At 49.2% G+C, this 26,400-nt stretch overlaps 1 protein-coding gene across 4 annotated transcripts in view; it reads left to right on the top strand.

Moving 5' to 3' along the window:
• Positions 1 to 26,400, top strand: part of LARP1 (La ribonucleoprotein 1, translational regulator) — a 1,174,773-nt gene that overhangs the window by 1,021,132 nt on the left and 127,241 nt on the right. For all 4 annotated transcript variants that reach the window (XM_069653974.1, XM_069653972.1, XM_069653971.1 and 1 more), the window contains one exon: positions 6,676 to 6,785. In XM_069653974.1, coding sequence (XP_069510075.1) covers positions 6,676 to 6,785 — 110 coding nt within the window. The remainder of the gene's footprint in view (positions 1 to 6,675; positions 6,786 to 26,400) is intronic.

Genomic DNA, 26,400 nt, shown 5'->3' with positions numbered 1-26,400 from the left:
CAAGCAAGATACCACAAATATTTCCTAAGCAGGCAAATACTTTCAGATCCCCAATAAGTCATTCAGTTAAAACAGGCTAAGCCAAAGTCAATAGGCAAGAGTCTATATTGTCTGAAGCACTTCTTTGAAGATGGTTAGAAACGTCTTTGCACAATGTTTCAGAGGTCTTTGAAGAAAAAGATGAATCATAGTAGGGCCACAAGCTGTTAGACCTGTGAGTAGTAGAAGATGCAAGCAACTCTACAGCAAGAGGTAAGTTCTGTTAGGCTTTGTACAGCACATTTAAAATGTTGCAAAGATGCACCAGATGACTCCTGTTCCTGTGCAGCTCTGCAGATCTCACTGTTCCTGGGTCTCAATCGTGGGGACAAGAGGGGAGACTCCTGCACTGGGATGGTCAAAACTCTCAACCAGCAACTTCACTTTCAGTGGCTGTTCAGTGCTTCAGCTCCTTGCGTCTACCACAAATGGCAACACCACAGTTCCTGGCTGTCGAGATTGAGTCCCGCACTCCGTTGAGGGGGACTCGGTCAGTCCAGCTTCCTGGGAGTCCGGAGGATCTTCCTGGAGGTCTTGGCCAACTTAAAAGAAATGCACAAAAAATGGTGATCTCCCTTGCTCTACGGTTTCCAGCAGCAACTCTGTGGAAATTCAAGCAGCCCCTAGATGGATGTCCAGGAGGCTTACTTTGGAGTTCTTTGGTCCCACCAACTCAAGGGGAGAAGTCGTCCTTGCAAGGGCTTCTCCGTCGATGCGAACTTGGCGTTTTGGCACTGCAGCAGGGCTTCACCGGGCAAACCAACAGTTGCAGCAGGCGTCCTCAGGGTCGTCTTCCCTTCCTTTGTCCAGTGATCTACTCTGCCTTCCAAGCCCAAAGACCTGCCTTGTACACAGTTCTCTCCCTTTCATTCCAGCATAGCTGTTAGCTGTCCTTGCTGGTCGGTCAGCCAGCCAGCAAATCACGCCAAAGTGCATTTGGGTCTCCTAGGAGACTAAGCACAGGGAGCTGCGGGCACCTCCCTCACTTCCTGTCTACCCCAGACACCCTGGAGCCAGAGCCGGGCTTCACTTCTGAATCTGGCCAAAGGCAAAACTAACAAAGGGACCAAAACTGGTTTGGCGTACAGAGCAAATCTCAAGAAGGACCTTTCCACAAATAAATGGCAAAAAAAGACTGGGCCATTTTGACTAAAATGGCACCCTTGGGTGCTTTACTGCAGCTGCGAACGCAGCCCGCAGTAAGTGCTCACCACAGTAGTAAAAACGAAACCACTGCCACCAGCCATTCAGTGAGGAAAGGGTAACACAAAAACGTTACATGAGAAGTTAGACAAAGGGGATACAAGTGGGGGTGGGGGGAAGGGTCTCTCCAGGTTAAAAAAAATCAAGTCCTCAAAATCCAGCTGAGTTGCTGAGGGTCTCCAAGGTAAAGGGAATAGGCACATTTCTGAGAATTCTCCCTAACGAAGGGGAATAAATTGTGACGGGCCCATCCAGATCCATGAGTATCCAGTGGAGGGGCAGGCTTGCCCTTCACACACATCGCTGGTGGGCAAGGTTCACAGACCCATGGATCCTCTCGGTATCCATGGGCTTCCGACTCCCCATTCCTCCTCCTTCCCTCCGCTCCCGCAGATTGGTACAGCAACTCTGTTGGCAGAGATACGCTCGCTGGTAGCGGGCCAGGCTGTGGAGGAACTCTCAGCGTGGCATGGGATTCTATTCAATACTTTTCGCCATACACAAAAAGAACCAGGCTGGCCTGAAATTTGTTGGACCTTTACACCTTGAACCTTTCCTTTCCAAAAGTTGAAGATGGTTACCCCAGCCTTCATAGTGGAGACATACTGTGCGGGAGACCTACCCTTTGGACTCAATTCGGCCCCCAGGGTCTTTACAAGGCTAATGAACGCAGTGGCAGCCCTACTTGCATGAAACTGTATGGATAAAAACCCTTCAGTCGGTAACTCATGGAGTATTTTTGGAGTACCACAGAGATCCTCACGATCACCACTGTACTTCACATCTACCAGACTCCAGTAATCCAAATCTTCAAAAAAATACAAAATTTCATGCCAGAACTACGCAGACACTCAAATCTACAAAATCGAAAACACTCAAGCCAATCACTCAACCCTAATTGGGTGTCTAAAAGAAGTCTTTAACTGGATGAACACCTACAACTTGAAAATAAACCCAGGAAAGATAGAAATCCTGCTTCTATCCAAAAACCAAGAGCACAGCATCTAGATTCCCTGGGCGATGGAAATGGGAAATGTGCCAACACCAGTCCTGATGGACAACACCCTAACCTAAGAACCACAAATGGAATAAACAAGAAATGCTTCTTCCTCCACACATCAAGAAGCATGCCTTTCCTCCTTCATCCACAAAACACTCACAATCCTCGCCCTCATGTCATGAATCGACTACGCTAACAGCCTCTACCTCAGGATGCTAGAATAACGCCTGAAGAAACTACAACGCGTCCAAAATGCAGCAGCCAGACTCCTCCTCAAACTATCCAGAAGAGATCACATCACTCAGCACTAAAAATACTACATTGGCTCCTAGTCAAACATCGCATCACCTTCAAGACAATGTTTATATCGCACAGGGCAATCAGTGGACAGGGAGCTGAATTCCTACGAAAGAGAATAACAATCTACAAGCCAACGAGACTCCTCAGATCAAGCAATTAAATCTGCCTGGAACCAAAACCATATAAATCGAGAAAAAAACTAGGGGGCTCATCCTTCTCCCACCTGGCTGCAAAAAACTGGAACATCCCAAAAGAAATGAGAAACAATGAAGACCACCTACAATTCAGGAAACTACAAAAAAATCTGGCTCTTCAACACAGCAGAATCAAATTGAAACAACTAAAAAATCATACAGGAAACACAAAGAACAAGTTGACCGAATTTAGGACGACAGACAACACCCAGAACTGACTAAAGGAACTACAATAACGAGATACGCTAGGTGGAATAAGACAAAAGCGACAACCCCATAAGGGCGGAAATTAGCATCCCCGCCCAACTCCATCCAACCACCTAACCCACTCCATGAACTTGGATGGGATTGTGAATCTTGGCAGTTGCCACATTTTTACGGAGTTGTGAACATAGGTATGCGCCGGGCCCGGACATAGTTGCGAATGATGGCAGGTGCCACGCCTGGAAGTAGTTGCAAGTGTTGGCACGTATCACGCTTTGATGGGCTTGTGAGCTGTATCCGGCGTGTACTGCTGAATATGATTGTGTATGCCGACCATTGTCAAATCTGGATAGAGTAGCAGTCGCTGACCATTGCTGCGTCTGTACGGCATTGGGAATGCCATTCAAAGTCAGATTTGGATGGAATTGTGAACACTTGTCCACCTCACATATAGAAAGGCGGGCAGGGTCCGCATTTAGACACAGCTTCGAATATTGGTGGGTGTTATATATGGAAGGGATTGTGACTATCAGCCGGTGCCGGATCGAGATTGAAAAGCCGAGATGTTCACATGACACTCATGGAAAGAATTTGGAAACTTAGCCCACCGCTCAGACAGCGATGCCAATAACCAATCCACTAACAATTGCACCCTCTGCATACACCTCTCAAACTCTAACCAAACACAACCCTAAAGCACAACAAACTGCACAAACTTCACTACACTGCAACAAAACAAACCACACATACTCGCACAAGAGCACACGGCGGCTACCGACCAGGTAAACACCCCAAGCCCAGCAAAGTGTTAACCAGGTTTAGGCTGTCAACCTTTCCGTTTTCAGACCCACCAGAGAGCCAGGGCACCACTCCGGTGGTGATAGTGCCCAGTACAAATATCCTTTAACATATCTAGATGACTGGCTAGACAGAGCGAGATCTCCAGAGGCGGTCCAACATACAGCGTTTGCCCTCATGGATACACTATACGACCTGGGATTTTCTATCAATCTCAAGTGACAGTTTGAATGCCGAGCCTGACCTTACTGGGACTTGGCTGGGATTCCGAAAGGATCTTCCCCTCGAGGACAAGATCACGGCCATCAAGAGGGCCAAGGGGCATTTTCTCAGCAGATTGACCTCGGTGTGGTGGTACCAACACCTGATTTGAGTTATGGCTGCATGTTGTCTTGCAGTGCCACATACGAGGCTCAATGAGGTGGCTGCAGCTACATTTCTCAGCCTCCTGAACCAGGAGGAGGGGTTGCAGGTGGAGCAGGTCAGCATACCACAACAGCTCCACCAGATCTGATCTGGTGGGGTACGGGCAACCTGCATATAGGCAGGCCCTTCCGGCAACCAACACCTCAGGTCACCATTACCACAGACTCGTCCCTAGAGGAATGGGAAGCTACCGTGGGCAGTCTGAGTACATGGAGTATGGTCTATGGTCCCGGCATGATCAACTGTCCCTAGATGATGGCTATCTGAGCCTTTCTACCGATCATCACTGGCACGGCGATTCGCATTCAAACAGACAGCTCAACCTGCATGTATTACATCAACAAACTGGGTGGCCCCCGGTTCCCTCACTTTTGCAGACTGGCAGTCGACATTTGGGAGTGGGCTCTGGTGAACAACATATACCTGTCAGCAGTCCACCTCCAAGGGGGAGTGCAACCTAGAGGCGGACAGGCTCAGCAGGCTGGGTTCGGACAGCTGCGAATGGCACCTGAGCGAGCGGGTCCTGCAGGGATCTACAGGTGAGGTCATCCGCAGATGGACACCTTTGCCACCAGTGCCAACTGGAGGTGCCCCCAGTTTGCCTCCTGGCAGGGGCAAGGCAGGGATTCACTGGGCGACGCAATGCAGATCCAGTGAAATAACATGACGGCTTACGGTCCACTCCCCTGGTGCACAAGGTCATTTGCAGGATCAGGCAGTCGAGGGACCATCAGATCATCCTGATAGCCCCATGGTGGCCAGCACGACCCTGGTTCTCGGAGCTGCTCAGCCTGTTATACCAGGCCCCCATACACCTCCCCGCACAAGTTAGCCCTTGCAGCGTGGTTCCTGAACCGGTCTCCCTGAAGCATCTACAGCTTTCACAGGCTAGCCTGGCCATTATACAGGGGGCTAGGAGTGATGCCACCAGGAGCCAGTACAAAATCAAGTGGACCAGGTTCTGTCACTGGGCAGAGTCAAAGGAAATTGATCCTTTGACTTGCACGTTGGACGACATGCTCTCCTTGTCACACCTCACACACTGAGGCGTGCAAGTAGGCACATGCCGCACTTATGTGCAGCCGTTGGAGCTTACAAGAACTCTCAGGAAGGGGTATTCTCATCCTCGAATCAGGTGGTTTAAGAGGCACTTAGCGGGCCTAACTAGACAATATCCATCTATATAGAAACCATGCATGGGTGTGGGACCCTAATGTGGTCCTAGGCGCCCTGGCCCATAAACCATTCAAGCCCATGGCGTCCGCACATATCGGGCTACTAACCATTAAGACGGCCCTCCTTGTGAGCCTTACCTTGGCACACCGATCCAGGCGCTAGTGGCTTCACAGCATATACTACATTTCATAAGGACAAGGTGGTGCTCAGAACACACCCTGCATTCTTACCCAAGGTAGTCTCCTCTTCTCACTTAAATGAGGAGAGGGTGTTACCAACTTTCTTTGCAGACCTGAAGGATAACGCTCAAAGTACTGCTCTGTCTAGATGTCACACGCTCTAAAATTCTATCTGGACAGAACCAAGAACTTCTGCAAATCAGACACCCTCTTCGTCACTTTTGTGTTGTCAAAACCAGGCTTCCATAGCAAGGTGGATGTTTATGGCCTTCAAGGAGGCGTTTGAGGGGCAGCACAAGCCATTACCAGAAAACATGCATGCCCACGCCATCAGAGCGAAGGCCACGGCAGTAGCATTCCAAAGACTTAATCGGTGGCAGGTTATCAGCAAGGCGGTCCCTTTCCTCTCCCCCCCCCCCCCCCTAGCAGATCTAGTGTCATTAGGCAATGTTAATATTGTTGACGCGTCAGAGGGAACTGAGTGGTGGTGCCGGTGGGCGGAGTCGGGAAAGCGCATGCTCCCAGGGCCGCACCACCGCATGCATCTAAATTTAAAGGTGAAGATTTTTCTGGTGAAAAAGGTTGTCTCCCGTCCCTAACAAAGGGCACCCATTCACTATGGAGGAAAGGGGACTATGCAGTAGGAGTACGTTAGTCACTACTGTTGGTAACTTGTAATTTACTCACTGTAGCGACTAGAGTGCTCGTAGGCCATAATCCCCTTTCCTCCATACATCCCACCTGCCGTCCACCGCTAGTGTGTACGAAGAGTATCCAGGTATGTAAGCGACTGATGTGTTCAAAGGGGATTGAGGTGAGGTGCCAGAGGGTGTGGCCTCAGCGGGGCGTTCCCACGCCCAAGGCCGTGCCCCCACACACAATTCTATATTTAAAGGGAAGCTCAATTTTTCGCTGCCCAAGGTTCCAGTCCTGTCCCCATGTTGGGGGATGCCCGCAAGGATGAAGGAAAGGGGACCGAGTACTCTAGTAACTAGTCACTAAAGTGAGTAACTTTAATGTCTGCCATTTTACCAGCCTTGTTCTCCTGTAGGATTTGTAAGTCACTGTGTTTACTTGGCTCTTTATTCTCTATTTTCTTTCATCACAATACCTTGCTGTTTGTGCTCGAAGCCACAGTGTAGCTTTTGTTTTGCAGGTATGGCTTGGAATGCCTTTTCAGATATTATAGCTATGGTCTGGAGAGGAAATTCAGAGTGGACATATTTCGGGATTTTCAGGAGGAGACTATGAGAGATTATGAAGCTGGTAAGAGAATGAAGTGTTTCACTAACGTGGGGTTTCTTTATCATCTGAAGTGTCCCTTCCCCAGCATACCATAGCACACTACAGTACAAATCCAGAAAGGTTTTCCTATTCTCATTCACTGTCAGACGATTGAGCCAGCTGTGATTGCAGTGCATGATAGCTTATTTCTGCATTCTACTTTTAAGGTGGCCACAGTCCACAGAAATAAAACTGCTTTAATAGCGTGTTTTTTTAATTCTTCATTGGCAGAAACATTGGTGGGCTAACAAGTTTAATTTTCTTTTTTCTTTTTGTGTTTTGGATGAATGGATACGGAAACATTTCGAAAGGCTTGCAGATCTTAGATTCACATGCTTAATATAGGCCACCGTCTAGTGTTTGCAGAGTTCCTGTCATACAACCCCTATTTTACACGTATAGGCACCCATGATCCATTTTGGGTCAATGTCCTGTGTTTCCTGCATCCCTCCACCCCCTCTAAATTTCTATTGGAGTGGATGCACACATGCAATGTGAAAGAAATCCAGCGTCTTTGCAGGCGAAGCTGCTTACCCTCTTTCCAGACATCACAGCCAAGGCTTTTCCTTCAATGAGAAAATGAAATCGATCCTTGTTCCAGGTCAACACAAGACAGTTCCAAGAGCCATTCCAGACACTTACAAAGCATTAGCTCGCCCATCTCTAGAAGGTGTTCCAGCATTTGTTAGTACAAATCCTCGGTTACACTTCCGTATGCCGATAAGTCTGCAAGGTAATGAAGCCCCTGGGCAGGATGACATCGCGTATCTTCACCATTTCTCATTCCAGCCTCAACATGCGTCCCATACAACAGTGGCTGTTGGAGCAATGTACACAATCTGGCGAATGGGATCTAGTGGTGGTCATTAATGTTATAAGGGAGACCTTTCATCGGTCTGCCAATACAAGGAACTGTTGCATCGGACGCATGACTGGCAAGATGGAGTAGCAGCTGGCAGTGCCAGCACCTCGCTGCTCAGGGGCAGTGGGCAAGCTACACAGCACATAAATGTGTTTGGGTTCCTAAAAGTCAAACTAACATGTAGCTTAAAAATGTGTCATCAAAATACAATACTACAGCTGTTTCATCAACAAAATGGGCAGTACACACTGAAAAGCTCTGTGCTAGCACAAAAGCATTTGGCCCTGGTCCATCGAAACATTTGCATTCAAGCAGAACATGTTCCAGGGGAACACAATTGTCCATCTGAAGAAGAGTTCTTGCAGATGGAAAGGAGCACAAGTGGGAACTGGAGTCTAGTACATTCATACAGTCCCAGAAAAGGGATCCCTCTGCATCGCACTATGGATGAGCTGGTCAGGGATGTTTTGCAAATGGTTCCCATTCACTACCCTGGCTCTGCAAGCCACTGTTTTGAAAGGTAGTCCACTACACCACAAACCCCTAACAACGATACGCTTTGCTCAGATATGTACGAGAGCAGTGGTACTCCCACCTGCTGAGCATGTCTATGCCCGCAAATCAGACTTCATCCATCGCACAATCTTTTAACAGCAGCAGATAACCCATACAAACCCTGACGCCACCAACGTGCATCGTACCTCCTGGGATTGTAGAGTTTGTAAATTTAAAACTAGCCACGCAGTACAAGAACATCTTTCGTGAAGCAAGAAAACCACAGCAAGTATTGTTACAATAGATGGAAAAGATTTTTTTTTTTGGTACACCTAGAAACACATCGCTCCCATTAACTGTTCCCCCAGCAGACAGTCACATGCTTGCTGCATCTATTTCACTCTGGTATACAACTTGTTCAAAGTTAATTTGGCAGCATTGGTACCTTAAACACCAGTTTCCTAGTGGAAATTACCTGTAGTCAAGCCATGCATGGAGGATTAAAACTATATTGACACGTGGCTCCTCCTGGGTGGGATTTTAATACAGTACTATGTTGACAAATGGATGCTCCATTTGAGTCTAAGCAAAGTTGGAATTCGCATTGCGATCTCAATCGGGATAAGTGAGCTAAAAGCTTTGATGTTTCCTTAATGCCACTTGTGTTTTCTTTGGAGAAACCCATCTGAAACCGACAGTTTCTCTCAAATACATATCAAAATGTCATGTTAATCAAACTTGAGTTGCCAGCGTTCTTGAGCAATCTACAGAACGGAGAAAGGGCATTGCCTACATGGAGCGGTCATGTACTATCTCAATAGAACCAAAGCATTTTAAAAAGACCCATTTTTTAAAATTGCAAATGGTCCTGTTAAAAAAAAAAAGCAACCCATGCTGGATGGATTGTTAAATAGATTTAGCTCTGGCGAACAAAACTCTGCCTTTTACTCTACAGCACATTCAACACATAGTATGCGAGCAAAACAAGCTTTCATCGCTAATGTACCGTTAGAAGCCATTTGTAAAACACCATAGTTGTGCTTTCACACAGCACTAGTGTGTACACACAAGCAGATTCTCCGCTGGGACAAGTAGTATTAAAACATATTCGCAACTGATCCTTCTGTTCGGTGTCCACTCATTGGCTAATCTATGCAAAGCATTTAAATCTAAGCAGATTCACAAACCTTAAACACCAACGTTATTTACCTGATAATCTTTGCTCTTCTCATTAGGGTCGCCTGCACCCACACATCCCTGCTTGGGAGCAAATGAATAGAATCTATTACTCCAGCATTGGATCCCTCATATACTAACATGCTGCTTTGATATTCCCAGTCTTCAGGCTGGAAATCCTCACCAGCATTAAAGCACTTTAGGTTTAAATGTTAAACTGCTTGTCACTTTAGTGCTGTCATTTGTAGTCATATTGTCCTACAGAAAATAGACTGGTCTTACTTAGCTCCACCCTTTTAGAATTTTTACTGTTCTTTCTGGGTTGGGATTCCTCAAAATTGTACAATCTTTCAACAATTTAGTCTTTATTTTTTTTTTATCAAGAGCTTCATTTGGTAATGGGTTGTTTCTTTGCCAGCTGGCGTTGAATTCCGGTCTATTCCTTTGCCTCCAGGGTAGCTGTCACTCCTTCCCATCGGCAAGGGCTTTAGAAGTCAGTTGACTTTGGAACAAAGGCAGATGCACAGAAGAAAAGGCTGTTCAGAGCCTGCTCCACTTGTCCGCTCTAAAATGTGTACATCGATTATCTTTACGAGGAATGCCTATTTCGAAGGGATTGTGTCCTCCGACGTATTCCTCATCTTAGAAGGTCCGGGTACCACGGCCAGCAGAGCTGGAAGGAGATATCTAAGATGAGGAATACGTCGGAGGAACATCCCGTCGAAAGAACGTTACAAGGTAAGAAGTAACTTGTTCATTGCTTGTGTCCGGACCATGATGTGTTGGTTAAGGTATTCATTTCAGTGATAAATCTTCCTGACCTGTTAACCCCAGAACGTTTTGCTAGACTTTGTGATTATTTTTCCATTTTCCAGCATGGAGTCTGGCATGGATTGACATGCTCATGAATATTCCCCGTCAGAACAGTTTCACTTTAAAACATTCTTTCTCCTCTAGACAACGCTGAGCTCTGGGTCATACTGCCCCAGCCAATGACAACCCTCTCCCCAAGTCCCTCCTCTGGCAGCCATCTTCAGATTTTTACTGCATGTCCAAGTGTTGGGAGTCCTCGTGTTCCGCTCTTAGAGCTTTCTGAGTTTTTTGTGCTTTTTTGCTAGGAAATTCCTATTTTTGTTAGTCTGTGTGCTCCATCGTTTCTTCATCCGACTAACGGGGATCCGTTGGTCTGCATCTTTCAGCACCCCTTAAGGGCAGAATCGTTGAGTGTTTCTTCTTCGAAGTTTCCAGAAGGCCATCAGGCCTACGCCGGACCATGTTGGCGGAGCAGGACAGGGGTTCCCTCTTCAAGCTCTGCACCAGCTGCAGTTTCAGGAATGTATTCATGGAAGGCAAGCATTCTCAGTGCCTCTATTGTCTTCTGCTAGAGAGAATTCTCAAATGTGCTTATTCCCTCCACCTTAGAGCCCCCAGCAACTTTGCTGGATTTTGAGGACTTGATTTTTATAACCTCCAGAGTGTGACCCTTTTTTCCCCACTCATGTGTTTTAATGTGAATTTTACGTGTTTCTTTTGGTTATGGAATCTGACAAACTCCATAGGCATCACTTTTACATTGTCACACAGCACCTTCAGTGCAGTGACACAGGGAAGTTTCCAGATTTCCCAAAGGTTTAACTACCTTCTATGGAATAAACTACGGCTTCCCAGGGCAGTGAATTGAAATTGACTTTACTTACCATTGTAACTTTCTAGATCCAGCACACTATCTTACAATAGAGTGCTGGAGGGGTTACCTAGTATCCCCTTTGTCTAGCTTCTCATGTTACATTTTTTGTTACCCTTTTCTCATTGAATGGCTAGTGACAGTGGCTTTGTTTGAACTACCATGATGTGCATTTACTGCGGGCTGCGTTCACAGCTGCTGTAGAACAACCACGGGTGCCATCTTTGCCAAAATGGCTCCCGGTCGTCTTTTTTTCGCCATTTCTTTGTGAAGGGTCCTCCTTGAGATTTACTGAGTGAAACCCGCCTCTGGCTCCAGAGTGTCTCGGGTAGGCAGGAAGTAAGGGGGGTGCCCGAAACTCCCTGCGCTTAGTCTCCTAGGAGACCCAAAGCACTCTGTGGTGATTGGCTGACTGTCCGGCAACGACAGCCACCCTGCTGGGTGATTGACAGCTAGGCTGGAATGAATGGGAGAGATATGAATAAAAGGAGTCCTTTGGCTTGGAAGGCAGTCTTGACCAATGGACGAAGGACTGAAGAGCTTGAAGAGGATGCCTGTTGCCAGGGGAGTTGCTAGGTCTGGAAAAGACCCGCGGCTAAACTGATGTTGGGACTGGGGGCTAGCTAGTCTTTTGGCTGTAGCTCCTGAGATTCTATCCGGGGCTGCAACCAAAAGATCAGGGGCTATAGCCCCCTTAGCCCCCCCTCCCCACCCCCCCAGCACCGCCCCTGCCTGCTGCAACTCCTGGACCGTTGGTTTGACCGGTGATGCCCTGCTGCAGTGCCGAAAAGCCAAGTTCGCATCGACTGAGAAGCCCCTGCAAGGACGACTTCTCCCTTTGAGTTGGTGGGACCAATCAACTCCAAAGTAAGCCACCTGGACATCAATCTCTGAGCTGGTTGAATTTCCAGAGTTGCTGCTGGAAACCGTGTAGCCAGGGAGAGGAACACTAGATTGTGTGCGTTGCTTTTAAGCTGGCCTAGAGCTTTTGGAAGATTCTCCGGACTCCCAGGAAGCTGGACTGGCCGAGCCTGAGCCCCCTTAACAGAGTGCAGGACCCCAGAAGCAAGGAAATTCCATCTCGACAGCTACGAACCGAGGTGTTGGTATTTGCAGTAGACGCGAGGAGCTGAAACGCTGAACAGCCACTGAAAGTGAAGTGTACTGGTTGCGAGTTTTGACCAGTGCAGGAGTCCCTGACGTTCTCCTTGTCCCCACGACTGAGGCCCAGGAACAGTGAGATCTGCAGAACTGCACAGGAACAGGAATCATCTGCTATATCTTTTCTTCATTTTAAAGGTAATATACAAAGTCTAAGAATGTATGTCTTGCTGTAGAGTTGCTTGCATCTTCTACTCTCAAATCTAAACCGCTTGTGGCCCTACATTGATTCATCCCTTTTCTTCAAAGACTTCTGAAACATTGTGCAAATACTTTTCTACCTACCTTCAAAGAGGTGCTTCAGCCGATCTAGACTCTTGCCCCTGGCTTAGCCTGATTTAACTGAATGACTAACTGGGGGGGATCTAAAAGGATTTGCCTGCTTAAGAAATATTTGTGCTAACTTGTTTGCTCTAATAAGTTTCCTTTTTACTTGCTCCTAACTAATTCTGAATGCCAGCAGGAATACATTTACTCCTACGTCCCGTCCCCTTTCCTCCATACTTATGGGACTAGGGGTGTCACAGTATTAGTTTTATGGCGGTACGGTAACCTTTTTGCCAAATGACGGTATATCATGGTTATCGCGGTATAGCAGGTGAAGTTAACTAATCTCAACAAATATTTTTTTAAAAGGTCATACATTGTCAGGTTTATCATCGCAAACAAAACCAGGCACCCAGGGCCAGAATTGGGCTTTGCAACATACTTTCCACTGAAATGTCACCCCTTGCTTCCACCAAACACAAACACATGTGTGGAGAGGAGGGGGGCTGCTTAATAGCTTTTCTTAAGTGGTCATTTAGGCTTTTAGCTCCCCCACTGGCTACTGGTGAAGATGAACATGTTGCCATCTTGTTAATCTGCATGCCACAGATCAATGGAGGCTGATGGTAGTATGCGCTCTTGCGCATACACACGCACTCTTTACGTTACAGCCTTTAGTTTACTTGCGGGCCAAAAGGTGTTCAGTAATTACGGACATGTTACCCTTTGGTATGGCAGCAGGGAATACCCGCAGAGATGAGTGAATTTTGCGGTGTGACTTATTATATGTAAATTCAATGATAAAACCAGGGAAATCCCTCATTCATAGGTTTAGAAAACATTATCCATTATAAATATATAAACCCCAAAGCCGCCAACCCAAAGTAAATCCTTTTCCTTCTTGGCACTGCATTTATTCTTCCTATCGCTAACATATTGATTTTGTGTCCGGCAGGTGTGGTTTACGGAATGGCATTAAAAACTGTTCCAACTGAAACTACTTGTACCAAAAAAAAACCTTTTTTTTTTTTTTTTACATTGCCTTTTTGCATTTGAAGTTCTTGAACTTACCGTTAAGTCAATGCTTTTTAGTTAACTTATGAATACGCAGGCAGGATTTTCCAATTGAAGCAAGGTAGTATTTGGAAACTTGTCTCTGCACACATTTAGCTAATCCTCCAGGAATCTAAGGCAGCTGCAGAATTGGTCTTTCATGGCGCTCACTCGTTGATCGCCTTGAATGAAAGAGTGACTAGTGGAAGTGTTATAATGCACATTTTGAGCAATGAGCTTGCTGCTCAGTCACAGGTCATCGCTTTGAAAATTGGCCTCGACTTGCATTTTTTTGGAACCACATGGCATGGGCATCATGCCCCCTCACTACAACAAAAAGTTTGTTTTGACACCTTTATCCCATTAAAGGGAGAAAAGTCACTTATTTGCGGTCTGAAAGCCCATGTCATTGTGTTTCTTTTGTCAAAATGTCAGACACACAGAAAGGTTGCATAGTGATCTAATCACTATAGCTTGTTTACCATCTGCCTGGTGTATTATGAGTTTGATGTCGGAGTCACCACTAACCATGTAATCCTAAAGGGACAGCGTTCAGTGGGCGCTGTTGATTTCTTTCTTGATTCTTGCAATACATGTTAATTTACCTTCTTAAAGATAGCAGCAAAAAAAAACGTTGAAAATGACAGTTAAAATACATATCGGCACAAATATGGCCTAGACCACCACCTCACCACAGCCCCATCATTACCGTTTTCCCCAGGTCTGAGTGCATTAGGGCCCTTGTGATGCGAGTTCAGAGGGAGGAATGCTTTTATGGGTGGTGTCACAAATTGAGAATAGACCTAAGAAATATTTCACCCCCATTGCTCTGGATAATTCAAATTGAATGTAGAATCTGTCCTTCCTGCTTGCGTCCATGTGATGCAAATTGTACATTAAAAAGAGTATTTATTCAGCAACAGTGGTCAAAACTGTTAGGAGCATAGTGAAGTCACTAATAAAACTTGCCCACTTTGGCCAAAAAAGTGCCCCACTTTAACCCAAAAAACTGGCCCCCACATGCATTTTGCATTTTTGGTTCGCCCATGGGCCTGTTGCCATAAAGGCCAGCCCATGCCTGTTCTACAGAGCTAAAGTTTGTGGACATGAATCAGAAGGGCATCCAGTTCATTCCCCCCTTTGAATTCTGGGATGTGTAGTTCCCCATCTTTCAAATTGGTGGGAAAACTACAAATCCCAGAATTCTAAGCTAAAACAGAACTGGATGGCTATCTGATCTATGACCATGAGAAACTTAAGTTCCTTGAATCTAAACCTTGGGGAGAGTTATTCGATATGCATGACTTCACTGGCCATCCTTTTTTTTTGTTTTACAATTTGCACAGCCAGAGCAAGAGCTGTTCCAATGTGCGTTTGCTCAGTGCAGTGGGACCCTAACTTACTGAGCTAATGGCACATGATGCCGCACCAGGCTGAATCGAAACATTTCTGCTCCTACTGACTGAGTGGTTGCTAAGCAAAGTCCTCCTGGCTCCACTGTTTTGCAAGTCACTCAATGTTTTATTACATTTGTTTACATACGGACAAAAGGAAAAATAAAATGCTCACTTTCAGTTCATGCCCTCAGCTCACCCTCGTGATGTCCCTGTTGTCTTGCTAATTGCAAATTGAAAATCGGGAAAATCACCATAGAAGATGTGACCTGTAGCATGGAGCACCATGACTGTGTGAAAAAGTTTACAATCCATATGCTGCTTTTTTCAAATAAATAATGCCTGAAACAAAATAACTTCTAGTTTGCCCATGAAATCAAGGTCTGGTGGAGTCTATGAACTGGAGTCTCCGCTATGCTTATAAAGCCAGTCAGTCACCTCATCATTACCAGCTTTGCATGGGGAACACAAAGGTTCAGGCACTGGGAAGATTTCAACACAATTTGTGCAAAGTCGGCTGATCTTTGACCCGACTCTACTGATCACAGAGAAAGAGTGGTCACAGCAGCAAAGCTGCATTTACTAATTTGGCCTCACTTTCCCTATGCTCAGGTCTGCCAAACAAGGCCCCCTTGACAGACGGCATATCCAACAGTCCAAGACGAAGACTGCGCAGCACTTGCTTACTGCAGCCTTTCCAAATCAGATTGAAAAGCACACTCAAAGGTATAAACGGTATACCATTATAAACAATTTGACGGTGGTTATTGTTCAATTAAGTCGTTCACGGTATCTTTAACGGTATACCGTTATACCTTTACATCCCTATATGGGACATTACTCCGTCCTGTGGGGCGGGACCAGAGCACTTTGTAAAAAAGCATCACATTTTTCAAAAATGTGTCCTCTTTACATGGGGTACAGCCTGCAGCCATAACCCCGCCCTCCTTAGCTCTGCCCAGCTCATCGCCCATCAGTCCTTTCTCTGCACGTTCAGAACTGGACGTACTTGCATCTTCGGAAGATTTTTTTTACTTCCAGTGTCCTTCTCTCCTGCTCTGGTTTAGCTGTTGAGTAGTAGTCAGTCTATGCCGTTTCATTTAGATTTTCCTAATAGTGCTTCCTGCGAACGACTTTTCGCTAGGGCAGATCCCCATCCTTTGTTTAGAGTGTTAGGGTCCGGATCACCGATGGGACTCGTGCTTCTACTGCGATTCCCTTTCGATCCGGGTTCTTCAACATCATCCGGAACGGTGGGAGGACGTGTTCCTTATCGAAGAGAAGAGACGCCCGGTAAGTTCTGTAGTGGACTCCTTCCCGGGGTCTTTCTGGTCCAGGAGGGGCTTTAAAAGCTCTGTCACCAGGGTTTCCGCTGAGGTGCCTTATAGGCCTATGAAAAGTACCTGTTTTTTCTCCAATGACCTCCGTAAGGGGTCTAATCACACTGGATAGCAATCCGAGGCCCCTTCTGTGGGGGTTATTCAACTGCCCAGGTCTACTGAGGCAGTGGGTACCGGAGCTTGCTTCGAGGTTTCCTTGTCTGGAGCTTCCCATACAGACAACGGGGCGCATCCCGAGGCCTCTATTGAAGTTTTCGTCGGGATTGGGTCCTCCGACGTATTCCATATCTATGACAGTAATCACCACAGCTGTGCTGCTTCGGAAAATCTTTCGGCTCCTGCGTCAATGATGCCGATACGCTGTCCTCGAGGGCCTCCGTCGAGCTGACGTCAGATGTTCTAAGTAGGACGCACGACACCCGTAGCCTCGGTTCTGTTTTTTCTGTGAACGTGTTCGCTTCAGAGATCTCGGCACGCCTCGGTTCTAATGAATCCTGTTTTTTCGGTTCTTCAAACCTGTTCATTTGTGTATTGAAAATGATATCTTCGGCTTCTTCCACCCCGCGGTCGGGTTTTAAGAAGTCTTGGGTGTGCGGGTCCAAGATGTCGTTGATGGACACGCACAACGCTTGCCTCTGGTGCCTCGGGGAGGACCACGATACGGATGACTGTCGACTGCCAGTCGCTTATCGATGGCCTTGCGGGAGCGTAAGAAGCAGCTGTTGGTGGGCAAGGTGGCCAAGCCCCGGAAGTCGCGATCCACTGGACTTTCGGCAGACGATTCGAGGGGCAACTCTCGTCAGTCTGGGGGGGGGTCTTGGTGCAGCAGTCGGTCTCGCCATTCCTCTGCCTCTTCGAGGCACTCGCGGAAGCGCCGTCACAGGTCGCCTTCCCAGTCCTCATCGGAGGACTCCGCCCGTCGGCGGGTTGCTTGTCCCAACAAGCATTCACTACTGAGGAATGGGATTCCTTCCGAAAGGAGATGATGGCGATTTTTTAATCGCAGGGCTCCTGTCTGTCTGCGCCGTCTAAGGACGCTGTCCGTGACCGTGCTAGAGACCGCTCGTCCGCCTTTGGGCTCCAGCGGTCGTCGCGGCCACCTTCGAGGTCCCGGTCGGAGAAGGATGGTCACTCTAGACATGCCCGTTCCAGGTCCCGGTCCAAGACGCCCTCGAGACCGCGTGAGCCTGTGAAGTCTTCGAGAAAGACATCGATGCTTGCGGCACCGAGGCCTTCGAGGGACTCAAGGCTCCGCCTCCGAAGAAGTCAACGCCATCGGGGCCCAGGCCGTGGAAGGACACGCTCGGGGCTCCGCTCTCGAGGCCTGTGTCGACACCGTCAAAGTTGTCCGCACCTCGCTCGACGCTGATTCCGTCGACCACCTCGACGCCTTTCGAGGCTGCTTTGTCGGAGGTTCATCGTGGCACGGTGTAACCCCCCAGAAAGGCTTTGGCCAAGGCTAAGCATGTCTTTGTCCCTTTTTCTGTGCCCTCTTTCCACCCTCTGGATTTTATTTCTGAGGGGGATGAGGGATCTGCGGATGGTTTGGTGCCTGACGAGATTTTGTCTGGTCACAGCCAGATTGAAGACCTGCATCAGTCACTGCACAACTCCAGTGGTCTGGACACCTCTCCGGAGGTGCAGTTCTGTCGGCCTGAGCCTGGCACACATGCCGAGTCCTCGTACCGGCGCCTTATGTCGAGGGTCACAGACTACTTGGGGTGGTCGGCGCCACCTCTGGATTTTCTGCAGGATGACCTGACGGACATCCTCGACCAAGGTCCTCCAACTGACCCAGTACTGCCATTCCCTATGGCTTTGCAAAGAAGGGTGGCTGCGGCTTGGACTGCTCAGGAGAGTCTCCCGGCAGTGAGCAAGTCTTTGCCACGAAAATACCGTCCAGCCAGTAGTGACCCCTGCTACTTGACCACGCACCCCACTCCGGAGAGTTTGGTGGTGCAGGTGGCCACGGCCCCAGCAAAGCAGGCGTTGTACCCTACGATCCCTCCTGATGGGGACGACAAGCGTTTTGATGGCTGGACGAAGAAAGTGTTTTCTTCAGGGGGTATGGCTTTACAGGCAGCCAACTCCGTGTATGCCTTGTCCCGTTTCACGCACACTCTGTGGAACTGTATTTCATTGGCGGCTGAACATATTCCCGAAGGGGAGGAATGGGCTGGTTTTCTTGCTATTGTACAGGATTGCAAGGATGCCATGTGAGTCCGTTCAGTCGGGTCTGGAGATGGCGGATTATGTCAGCCGGTCCATGGCGGCAAGCACCGTAATACGCAGGTTTGCGTGGTTGCGGAAGTCGGGGTTTGCTCCTGATGTGCAGGCCCGGCTCCTCAATATGCCCTTTGATGGTGAACATCTTTTTGGCAGCAAGGCTGACGAGAGCCTTGAGAGGTTGCAGACCTCCAAAGCTGCAGCAAAGTCGTTGAGCGCTCCAGTTCGCCAACATCCACCTTTTCGTCCTAGGGGAAAGCAATGGAGGGGAGGTTCCTTTCGATACTACTCATCCTTTAGTAAATCGAGAGGAGCTGCAAGACAAAGGGGTGACCGTAAGAGTGCCAGAGGTGGGAAACTGGGTACTCAAGGTGCCAAGGCCGCTCGTGCAGTTGCCCCTTTGCCCTTGCGCAGTGCCGCAGCCGCTTCAGCTCAGTCATGAGGCCATGTACCATGGTTCTTCGGTTGGGCAAGGCTGGCGCAGCATCTTGTAGAGTGGCGTGCCATTACTTCAGATGTGTGGGTTCTGGAGATCATAGCCCACGGCTACTGTCTTCCTTTCGGCAGGCGCCTCATGACAATCCACCAGGGAATCTCTTTGAAGAGTCCGGATCCGCTCCTTGCGCAGGAAATTCAATCCCTGCTGGAAAAAGGCGCCATAGGACTGGTGCCTGTAGCGGAGAGGAACAAGGGATGGTATTCCCCTTATTTTTTGATTTCGAAGAAAGACTGGGGATTGAGACCCATCATGGACTTGCGCGGTTTGAACATGCTCCTCGGGAAGGGCAAGTTCAAGATGGTTACTCTTGCTCAAGTCCTCCAGGCCCTTCAACTTCAGGACTGGTTGGTGTGTCTCGACCTCAAGGACGTTCATTTTCATGTGCCGATCCATACAAAGCACAAGTACCTGAGGTTCGCGGTTGGCGACTCGCACTTTCACTTTCAGTTTCGGGTCCTGCTGTTTGGATTGATCTCCGTCCCGAGGGTCTTCACCAAGCTCATGGTGGTGGTAGCGTATCTCCGGAAAGGGGGATTCACGTCTACCCCTACCTGGACGATTGGTTGATCAGGGCGCGCTCTCCCCAGCAAGTCCTGAATCATCTGTCCGTCACTTGCCACTCCCTTCACAAGCTGGGCTTCTCCCTCAACTTGAAGTCCCATTTAACGCCAACCCAGCGGGTCCAGTACATCTGAGCAGTGCTTGACACATCCCTGGGGCAGTGTTTTCCTCCCCGGGTGAGGGCTCATCACATTCAGCAGATGGTACACAAGTTTCAACTTGCTCAGAGTCTCCCGGCATTCGAGTTCTTGAGGTTGCTCGGCCTCATGGCATCCTGCATTCTTCTGGTGCCAGAGGCCAGGTTGTGGATGAGATCTGCAGTGGGCCCTCAAGATGCAGTGGTCACAGTCCTCTGGCAGGATGTCGGACTCTGTTCAGGTGCCGACCTCGGTCGCCCAGGACCTTCTGTGGTGGGCCGTCAAAGGCAATCTGATGAAGGGGGCTCTGTTTTGGCTACCCTGGCCGGAGGTGACGATCGTGTCGGATGCATCCCTCACGGGATGTGGAGCTCATGCCAACGAGTTGAGTCAGTGGTCGTTGGTCTCCGTCGGAGTCCAGACGCCATATCAATCTGTTGGTGCTGAGGGCCGTCAGGCTTGCCCTGGGGGCTTTTCTGTCGACTGTGCGAGGAAAGAATAACCTGATTGTGACAGACAACACAGTGGTCATGCACTAACTCAACAAAGGGGGGGGGGTGCTTCCTCTGTTCAGGGAGGCGATGCAGCTCTGGTTCTGGGCCATCCAGCAAGGACGACAGCGTATTGACGCTGGACGCCGAAAGATTTTCCGAAGCAGCATAGCTGTGGTGATTACTGTCATAGATATGGAATACGTCGTCGAACCATCCCATCGAAAGAACGTTACCAGGTAAGAGTAACTTGTTCTTCTGTACCGGACCAAGGTTTGAGGCCCCTCGTGAGGGAGCTTTTTCCGGACTCTGGTCTGAGGTTCCTCTATTGTAGTCTAAGGTGCCCAACAGAACTGAGAGGCCTGTTAAGGTCTTGTCGATGAGGTGGGTTCATCATCGGTCCCGCTCTAGTGGGGATAGCAGTTCTGTTGAGGGGGCAGAGAGTGAGGTCGCTGACTGTAATGCCTCTGTTACTGGCGTTGCCGAGGTTCCGATTTCAGAGGCTAATTTGGCTACAAGTATGTCTCAAACATCCTAGGCCACACAGTACCGGCTCTGGCGAGGTTCCTTGTGTCCAGGCTAAGTCAAGACCCCTGACCGGTCTGTGGAGATCCCTGCCTCACTCACACATGTGACGCAGGTCTCGTCAGGCGTTGACAAAATGGCGCCTATTCCCGCGTGAACTGCGACTGCCATTTTGGACTCTTCCCTTACACCTACACCTACGCCATCGGCGCTGGGTGCATCTTTTCGGGTGAACAGCGTTTTTCTGGTGCACCGTTTCGTCTAGTTTGACTGGAATGCTCAGGTGCCATTACAACACTGTCTTGCCCCCTGCGGCGTCTGCGCCATTGATCTCCGTCAACCCGGCTGGTGAGGGCCCCTCTTGGCAACCCTCTCCTTTGTTGCCCTGGAGCTATTCCGCTCATGAGAGGCTTTCTCCTGCCACAATGTCTAAGCCTTCGGCAGGGGATGCTGCCTTTGGCCAATTTCAGAAGCTAATGCATTCTGACTACATGAAGGAATATTTCAAAGGTCTTTTTAAGGAAATCTGCCCTCCAGGGCCTGGTTCCGTTATGAAGTTTCCCGTCACAGCACTGGTTGTTCCTGCAGCTGTCCCACCTCTACCCTTGTCTCCATTAGACAAGTTTTCGGCGGAGCCAGACGAGACGCAGGTCGATCCCCTTGCGCGTCATCCGACGCGTCCGGATCAGGATGGCGATGACCAGCCCCGCTTGGTTGGGGCGTTCCATAACCGAGTACTCGACATGGTCACTCTTGGATGTTCCAGTACCCGAGGCACCACCTCTGCAAGAAGGGGTGCTTTCGGGGCTGTTCACCTTGTCTCCTCAGGAGCTCACCGGCTTGTTCTTTCAGAAGGTGTTTTGGCTGAGCTCCGCAAAGTCTGGGATAAGCAATACTTTGGACTGCATGGTAACAAAGGACGCTAGTTATAGGCTTCATATTTTGGAGTAGGTAGCCTTAGTGTCTTGCCCGCTTCCTTCCTCCACAGTGGTGGCGGCTGCCACTCTTCAATCCAGGCCAGCTTCAGCATCTACAGCGGCGGCTCAGGTTCTGGCCAAAGAGGACAAGTTGCTTGACTCTTTGGGGAGGAAGATCTTTGCTAATTCGGCTATGCAGTTGTGCCAGGTGAATGTGGATCTCATTTTAGTGGGGGTGAATATGAAGATGTGGAAAGGTCAGTCGGAATTTGAGGAGTTCATTCCTGCGGACAAGCTGGATGATTTTAAGGCAGGCTGGTCAGATGCCAAGAGACCTGGCGCAGGATATGCTTGAGGCTGCAGCGCATCATGTCGACACCTCGACTCGGGGCCTCATGCTTGGCGTGGACCCGTCTCGTCAGGTTTGGCTTCGCGCCAAAGTTTTCCAAGGAGCTGCAGGATAAAGTTCTGGACCTGCCTTTTGACGACCAAGAACTGTTCCATTCGTCAACGGACGTAGAGCTGACTAAAACAAAGGACAGCACTCAGGCGGCCAAGTCTTGGTCCGTTCTGGTAAAACCACCGTTTAGGGCTCAGAATGCCTTCGCAGCCGCCGTCTTCCTCTGGTTTTCGGGGGTTTCTAGATCGGAAAACAGTCGATCCTCCAGCTGGAAATTCCCGCTGGTGTCAACAGCGAGGTTGGTTTTTCTCTCGGTCCTCTTCCTCCTCCTCAGGTTCTGGGGGTCCCACCTCTGAGAAACCCACTAAATGGGGGTTTTTGGCGCTCGCACGAGACCCCAGTGGGAGGGTGCATTGTGTCTCACTGGGAGGCGTGGCGGAGGGCTTCTACTCCCGTCTGTTCACGGTGCCCAAACGCAACCAGGCTGGCTTGTGCACCATCCTAGACCTTTCCCAGGTCAACCTTTCTCTTCCCCCCCCCCCCCCCCCCCAGGTCAACCTTTCTCTTTCCCCCCCCCCCCAGGTCAACCTTTCTCTTTCCCCCCCCCAGGTCAACCTTTCTCTTTCCCCCCCCCAGGTCAACCTTTCTCTTTCCCCCCCCCCAGGTCAACCTTTCTCTTTCCCCCCCCCCCCCCCAGGTCAACCTTTCTCTTCCCCCCCCCCCCAGGTCAACCTTTCTCTTCCCCCCCCCCCCAGGTCAACCTTTCTCTTCCCCCCCCAGGTCAACCTTTCTCTTTCCCCCCCCAGGTCAACCTTTCTCTTTCCCCCCCCCAGGTCAACCTTTCTCTTCCCCCCCCCAGGTCAACCTTTCTCTTTCCCCCCCCAGGTCAACCTTTCTCTTTCCCCCCCCAGGTCAACCTTTCTCTTTCCCCCCCCAGGTCAACCTTTCTCTTTCCCCCCCCCAGGTCAACCTTTCTCTTTCCCCCCCCAGGTCAACCTTTCTCTTTCCCCCCCCAGGTCAACCTTTCTCTTTCCCCCCCCCCCAGGTCAACCTTTCTCTTTCCCCCCCCCCCAGGTCAACCTTTCTCTTCCCCCCCCCAGGTCAACCTTTCTCTTCCCCCCCCCCCAGGTCAACCTTTCTCTTTCCCCCCCCCCCCCCCAGGTCAACCTTTCTCTTTCCCCCCCCAGGTCAACCTTTCTCTTTCCCCCCCCCACAGGTCAACCTTTCTCTTTCCCCCCCCCCAGGTCAACCTTTCTCTTCCCCCCCCAGGTCAACCTTTCTCTTTCCCCCCCCAGGTCAACCTTTCTCTTTCCCCCCCCAGGTCAACCTTTCTCTTTCCCCCCCCCCAGGTCAACCTTTCTCTTCCCCCCCCCCTCCCCCGGTCAACCTTTCTCTCCCCCAAAGGAAATTCAAGATCACCCCTAACCAGAAAGTTCTCTTCAGAAGGGTGACTGGTTCAGTATGGTGGACCTTCAGGATGCTTATGCATATCCTCGTTTGGAGCCCGCAGAGGAAATACCATCGGTTTTCCATGGGGGAGGAGCATTTCCAGTTCTGTGTGCTCCTTTACAAAGATGTCGGTCATCGCAGCTTATCTTCGGCTTCAGGGTATCCATGTGTATCCGTATTTGGACAATTGGCTGCTGCGCAGTCCTTGTCCACTGAAAGCCTCAAGCAACCTTCAGTCTCTCCTCCAGCTCCTGTTCCATCTTGGGCTGTCTGTGAACTGGCGGAAATCCTCCATGGCGGTCTCTCGGGACTCGATTTTCCTGGGTTTTCGTTGGAATACGATCGATTGCAAGGTATACTTGACTGGGGACAAAATGGTGGATCTGTTCGTCGCGTGTCAGGTGTTTGTGCAGTCGGAGAGCATGTCGGCCTAGTGGTTTCAGAGGCTTCTGGGCCTCATGTCTTTGTGCGTGCTTGCTCTTACTCTTCTCAAGATGAGGCGGACGCAGTGGCTCTTCAGAGCTCATGGCTTCAGGCAGTGGATCCAGATTCCAAAATGAAGCTGGTTCCATCGTTCATGGGGACGGACCTCGTTTGGTGGTCGTCTCTCCGCAATCTGTCGGTGGGCGCTCCCTTTCAGGACCCTTGCCCGCAATTGACTGTCACAACGGACTCCTCCCTTCTGGGTTGGGGGCCACGCTAGATCATCAAGTTTCAGATCTCTGGTCGCCACAGGACAGACAGTTTCATATAAATTATCGGGAGCTTCTTGCTTTATTCCTGGCGCTGAAAGCTTTCAAACCGGGTATTGTCAACAAGGTGGTCCGTGTCCACACAGACAATGCAGTGTCCATGTTCTATATCAACAAGCAGTTGGGGGGTACCAGGTCTCCTCTTGTGGATTTTGCCGTTCAGATCTGGGAATGGGCCATTTAGCATTGTATCTGGCTGGTAGCGGTTCACATCCCGGGCCAGCTGAATGTCACTGCGGATGCCTTCAGCCGACAAATAATTGTCAGCTACGAGTGAATCTGAACAGATTCTCTAGGACATTTTTCGCTGTTGGGGCACTCCAGAAGTGGACCTCTTTGCGAGCTCTATAAACAAGAAGCTTCCCCTGTATGCCTCCAGGAATGGGCTCCGAGCCTCCTCACTCGGGATGCTCTTGAAATTCCCATGGCTATGCCTTTCCGCCTCTTCCTCAGATCCATTGGGTGCTTTGCAAGCTGAGGAACACAGTGAATTGCTGCCTGTTCATAGCCCCTTGGTGGCATGCCAGGTTCTGGTTCTTGGAGCTTCAGCATCTATCAGTGTGCCCGCCGCTCAAACTTCCACAGGTTCTTGACTTGCTTCACCAGAGCGATCAACAACGGTGGCACACCTCCCCACAATCGTTCAGCTTGACGGCTTGGTATCGGAGTTCAGATCTTTAGAGCGTTTCAACTTGTCTGCGGATAACGTGCGCATTATTCAAGCGGCTAGGAAGCCCTCAAGATCTCAGTATAAAAGTAAATGGCTACGCTTCTGTCACTGGTGTTTGGGGAGGCAGCTAGACCCCAGGGAGGCTACTATCGACTGTCCTGTCTTTTGTCTCACATTTGGCAGAGTCTGGCATCCATGTCTTGTCCTGCAGGACAAATTTATTGACTGTTGCCGCTTATTTGTCCACTGACCAGTGTTCCTTTTCATGGTCTAATCCAGTCATTAAAAGACACTTTGCGGGCCTGATGCATCTTTATTCTGTTCGCAATCTGCATCCAAGGTTTGATTTGAATTTGGTCCTTATGGCCTTGTGTCGGAAGCCTTTTGAGCCTATGGCTACTGTCGATTTTAAGTACCTTTCCTGGAAAGTGTCCTTTTTGATTGCTGTGACTTCGGCCAGGCGTCAAAGTGAGCTTCAGGCCTTGTCGGTTGAGCATCCATTCCTTACTTTTCATAAAGATCAGGTTGTCCTGCGACCAAATCCCACCTTTCTGCCTAAGGTGGTCTCTGACTTTCATCTGTATCAGTCAATTTCATTGCCTGTATTCTTCCCAGACCTAGCCTCAGAGGCCGAAAGGGTTCTGCACTGCCTGGACGTTATAAGATCCCTTAAGTTCCATCTGGACAGAACATCTGAGCTCAGGAACTCCTTGCTGCTTTTTGTGACGTTCGGACATCAGCAAGGAAAGCCGGCCTCGAAAGCGACCATCTCTCGCTGGATTACTGCCTGTTTTTCTAAGGTGTATACCATTCAGGGTCTTCAGGCCCCAAAGAATTCATGCTAATCTTGTGCAGGGCAAGGCGGTTGCCTTTGCCTCCAAAAATGTTCCCTGGGAGGCCCTCTAAAAAGTGGCTACTTGGGCCTCCCCATCAGCTTTTTGTAAGCATTACCGCCTGGACCTGATCTCCAAGTCTGATGCTCAGTTCGGTCAAGCTGTGCTTAAGGACCTGTTTCACAAAGGAGTTTCCATCCACTCGTATTTCCTGTGAGGAGTGCTTGGGAATCTCCCATAAGTATGGAGGGACGGGGACGGAGGAGTATAATAAAGTTACTCACTGTAGTGATTGCCTTACTCCTAGTAAGCCAGGCTCCTCTCAAGGGGGGTCAGTGTGAGCTGTAAGTTTGTAACAATTTCACAGTGACAGTTATTCAAATAAACGCACACAAGGTTTTGTGATTAAACAATTATTAATTCATTTAACAGTCAGTTGAATAAGCCTTCTTTAGAAGGGAGCAGAACATCTAACACTTTCAAATATACTTCAAAACAAGTTTCTCTAATCAGATAACCATTGGGGATGGCGCACACACTTCCTACACCCTCGGCTGACTTAAATAGCTAGGACACTGTGGATATTGATTTATCACTGGTACGTTTAGAGCAATACTTAGTTTGGTGCAAAAGGTTAGATATGGGAGTAAAACAAAGGTTAACACTTTCATAAACTGGAAAGTACTTTTTGAACCCTCCAATGCA

Source organism: Ambystoma mexicanum, chromosome 3q, assembly GCF_040938575.1.
Source record: "Ambystoma mexicanum isolate Mex_15411 chromosome 3q, UKY_AmexF1_1, whole genome shotgun sequence".
Taxonomy (NCBI): domain Eukaryota; kingdom Metazoa; phylum Chordata; class Amphibia; order Caudata; family Ambystomatidae; genus Ambystoma; species Ambystoma mexicanum.
The sequence above is the reverse complement of the archived record's forward strand: the minus strand, read 5'-3'. Positions and strand labels throughout refer to the sequence as shown.